The sequence below is a fragment of the Bison bison genome, unplaced genomic scaffold, assembly GCF_000754665.1.
Source record: "Bison bison bison isolate TAMUID 2011002044 unplaced genomic scaffold, Bison_UMD1.0 scf7180017864371, whole genome shotgun sequence".
Taxonomy (NCBI): Eukaryota; Metazoa; Chordata; class Mammalia; order Artiodactyla; family Bovidae; genus Bison; species Bison bison.
The window spans coordinates 5,388,401-5,392,584 of record NW_011494943.1 but is presented as its reverse complement, the minus strand read 5'-3'; the positions used below and the strand labels follow the sequence as shown (position 1 = coordinate 5,392,584).

At 53.8% G+C, this 4,184-nt stretch overlaps 1 protein-coding gene across 1 annotated transcript in view; it reads left to right on the top strand.

Annotated features, from left to right (window-relative positions):
• CPSF4L (cleavage and polyadenylation specific factor 4-like) overlaps positions 1–3,763 on the top strand; it is an 11,594-nt gene extending 7,831 nt beyond the window's left edge. The window contains 4 exon segments of the mRNA XM_010856482.1: positions 3,418–3,513; positions 3,663–3,673; positions 3,675–3,716; positions 3,719–3,763. Coding sequence (XP_010854784.1) covers positions 3,418–3,513; positions 3,663–3,673; positions 3,675–3,716; positions 3,719–3,763 — 194 coding nt within the window.
• Positions 3,764–4,184: the final 421 nt, after the last annotated feature.

Sequence of the window (4,184 nt, the reverse complement as noted above, 5' to 3'; positions counted from 1 at the left end):
GGACGCACCTGCCCCATCGCCGCGCCCCATCACCGCCTCTTTCAACCGTCTCGCTATTTTTCACTTCCTTTAGAAGAAAGCTTTACATCGCTTCCCTAAACGGAAAACTAGCATCACTGATTGGGGGCTTCTCTCCTAGCTCCGTCAGTAAAGAATCCCCCTGCAGTGCAGGAGACCCAGGTTCGTTTCCTGGGTCGGGAAGATCCCCTGGAGAAGGAAACAGCAACCCATTCCAGTGTTCTTGCCTGGGAAATCCCACGGAGAGAGGAGCCTACAGTCCATGGGGCGGCAAAGAGTCAGACCCAACTGAGCGACTAGACTGCCTCAGCATCACTGATGAGCAGCAGAGGGTCACCGTGAAGGGGCCGTCATGAGCTTCATAAGTTCGGCCCCCTGCAGAGACCTTGTGTGACCCGCGCGTCCCCTCCCTCTGACTCCAGTCTTTCTCTTGCCATCGAGGGGCCAGGCAGGGGGAAGCCACTGCCTCCTTTAAGAACAGGATCTGTGCGTGTGTTTCAGGTCTTAGCTTTCCCGATAAACTTTTACAGTTCACTGCTTTTCAGAGCTGGAAGAAGCTTTAAGGATTATCTAGTCCAGTGGTTTTCAAACTGTATTCTGAAGAGGGACTCGGAGGGGGGCGGGCCAGCCTCCAGGGACACCTCTGAGCCAGGCAGCTGGGCTTTGAGACATCAGTGGGGCTGTGGGCAGCTGTCCCTCATTAGTGTTGATGGGGTGGGGGGAGTCCTGGGTATCCAGGAAGAAGGCGTCCCCCTCAGGGTCAGCAAGAGCTTCCCTCGGGCTCAATCCTGTTTCCTGCCCCTCCCGGCCAGTGGTGGCAGTTCATGAGGGCTGCCCGCTTGTGCGTCCCTTGCAGGAAAGGACCGAGTTTATCCGGAGCCTGGCCCCTCCTTGGTCATAAGTTAAAACGACACTTTATTCTTTTAATTAACCTTGCCTGGTTTCCTTCGGGGAATGGGGGCCGTGCTGGGCATGGATTTGGGAACAGGACCAGGTCCCTGTCTGCCCTTGTGCAATCCCCAGCGTGAGGGCGTGTGTGGACACCAGGGTTGTGATGTGTAACCCAGGTTTTTTCTTTTTTGGCTCTTGGAGTGAATGAATGAATGTCTCTATTAGATATACTGTGCTTATCAAAGTGTAATTATTGGTCTTACTGGAAGGAATGGTTTTACTTAAAAACTATTGTTGGGGAGATGTAGCAGCGGGAAAGGGCCGCTGAAGGGAGGTAGGAAGCGGGGGTCCTGGCCCTACAAGTGGACGAGTGCCCGTCCCAAAGGTACCAGCCGGGGCGGGCCGGCCGACGGCATGCGGGGGGCGGGCGCCACCAGAGGAACGGAAGCCGCCCCGGGCGGCGCGGAAAAGGCCGCCTCTGCCACTGCTCGGGGGTCGGGGGTCACCTCCCTTCTTCCGAAGGCTGGAGCCCAGGGGAGCGCTGTGCCGAGAGCCCACGCGGACAGCTGCACGCACACCTTTCAGTGTGAGGAAGCCGGTGGTAATGGACGCGAGGTCTCTCCTCTCGGAGCCCCGGTGTCCTCCGTTGTGAAATGAGAGGACTGCGAAAGGGCGGAGGTTGAATTCTGGGGAAGCCATGGCGTTCTTCGGGGCTCAGGAGAGACCTCGCTTTGCAGAAGCCCGAGGTATAGAATAGACCTGTTTGGAAACCAGTGGAATTGACATTGTGGTGTTCCTTTTGGCCCTGAAAAGCAATAAGTTGCAGGGGTTTTTTTCTTTTTTTAAGTACAGTTGATTTACAATGTTGTGTTAGTTTCAGGGTACAGCAAAGTGATTCATTTATATATTTATATATATGCATTTTTTTCAGATCTTTTTCCATTATAAATTATTAAAAAATATTGAGTACAGTTTCCCATGCTATACGGTAGGTCTCTGTTGGTTATCTATTTTACACACACACATACATACACACATATAAAACAAAAAACCTGTGGAAAATGCCACTGGTAATTTGATGGGGTTTGTGTTGAATCTGTAGATTGCCTTGGGTCCTGTGTGTTGTGCTGAGTCGCTAAGTCAAGTCCACCTCTTTGCAACCCTGTGGACCGTAGCCCTCCAGGCTTCTCTGTCCATGGGATTTTTCAGGCAAGAGTGCTGGAGTGGGTTGCCATTTCCTCCTCCAGGAGATCTTCCTGACCCAGGGATTGAACCCGTGTCTCCCGCATTGCGGGCAGATTCTTTACCATTGAGCCATCGGGGAGGTCCCTGCCTTGAGTAGTACAGTCGTTCTAGCACTACGGGTTCCTCCAGTCTAAGCACACAGTATATCTTTCCATCAGCTTGTATCATTGTTGATTTCTTTCATCAGCGTCTTCTAGTTTTTGGAGTACTACAAGTCTTTGGCCTCTTTAGATAGGTTTATTCCTAAGTATTTTATTCTTGTAGATGCAGTGGTAATTGGGATTGTTTCCTTAATTCCTCCTTCTGATCTTTCATTGATAAGTTGTAGGCTTTTAAGGAGGATGAGATTGGAAACACTCTCCAGTTCTCTACTTGAATGAGATAAAATAAGGGCTGAGTCTTCTCCCTTGGTCCCTTCAGAGCCCCTGGGGCCTTGTGTGGAAGCTAAGCGGGCTTAGACTCCCTTCCCAAACTCCTGGTGGTCTGTGCCAATAGGGCTGGCTCCTCCTAGGAACCAGGAGTTTTGGTCAGATCCATAAATAGACGGGTTACAGCACAGGCTCCATGAAACCACAGGTGTCCCTCTGGGTCCCGTTTATTTCATCTCTGTGCCAACTCTGAAGCAGTGCTCTGCTCTTGCGGCATTTCCCCCAGAAAGCACTATGTAGGTTCTGTAAGCCTTATAGGTTTCATCGTAGAGATGAAGCTTTAACCATGGAACAGGGCTTCCCAGGAGGTGCTAGTGGTAAAGAACCCGCCTGCCAGTGCAGGAGACATAAGAGACGCGGGTTTGATCCTTGGGTCAGGAAGATCCCCTGGAGGAGGGCCTGGCAACCCACTCCAGTATCTTGCCTGGGAAATCCCATGGACAGAGGAGCAACATCTCCACGCAGGGTCGGGGTCTTCCTGGATCTCTAGCTGCTGGCTAGGGGTCTCCTCTTCCCCACCTCTCCTCGTTCCTTCTCCCAAGTACCCTCTGAATACCTTCAGTTCCAGTCCCTCCTTCTGAACATCTGGCCCTGCCCCACCTCCTCCAGATGAGTGTATTCATACCCAAGCCCCACTGAGCCAATAGGGTGGGATCCACCTTTCTTAGCTTGCAGGAGAGAGGAGAAATTTCTTGCTATCCTCAAAAAAAGCACTGACCCCCAGAAGGCAGGCAAGTGGCCTGTGTGCAAGGGGCAGGGGCAGTCTTGTTCCAGGAGGGTGGATGTGACCTCAAAGATGCGCCTGCTCGTGCACAGAGAATGCTGGGATTTTCAGGGGACTGCTACAATAAGGAACGTCCGTTCCTCCACGTGAAGCCGGCCTTCAAGACCCAGCACTGTCCGTGGTACGACCGAGGTTTCTGCAAGCACGGTGAGGCCCTGACGGAAAGGGGGCTCCAGGGCATGTGGGGGTGTCTCCCGGCAGGGGAGGGACGCACCTTCCTGAGGCGGTCTGTCTCTGCCCCCACCTTCCCTTGCTAAAGAAGATCCGTCTGGCCTCTGTTTTCTCTTTGCCAGCAGGTCCACTGTGTTAAGTACCGACATGTCCGCAGGACAAAGTGTACTAACTACTTAAAGCTGGCTTCTGCCCGGAAGGACCCAGGTACCAATTTGCACAGTAAGTGTGAGAGACCAACCCGACCCCCCCCTTCGCCACCCCACCGTGCTGGGCCCACTCTGGCTTCTAGAGCCTTCCGTACCTTTGCTGGCCCGAGGTGGGGAGTGAAGCATCCGGCCAGCATCCACCCGTGAGGTTCTCGGGGCGGGGCTCCCCCTGCGCCCACCTCTCCTTGGTCCTGCTGGCCGCGCTGAGCTCTAACCCGTCCTGTCAGCTTATTCAGGCCCTTCCCTGTGGGGTCTGAGAACACGCAGTTGGGGCAGCAGGCTGGTGCAGGGGGTGTTAGTGAGCCGGCAGTGGGAAGGGGGACTTAGAGCCACGCGGTGATTGTCTGTCTCTCCATGCCTCCTTCAGTCCCAAGATGAATGTTTCATTCAACCCAAGTTGCCTGAAGGTGAGTGCAGGCAGGCAGGGGCCGGCGCGCT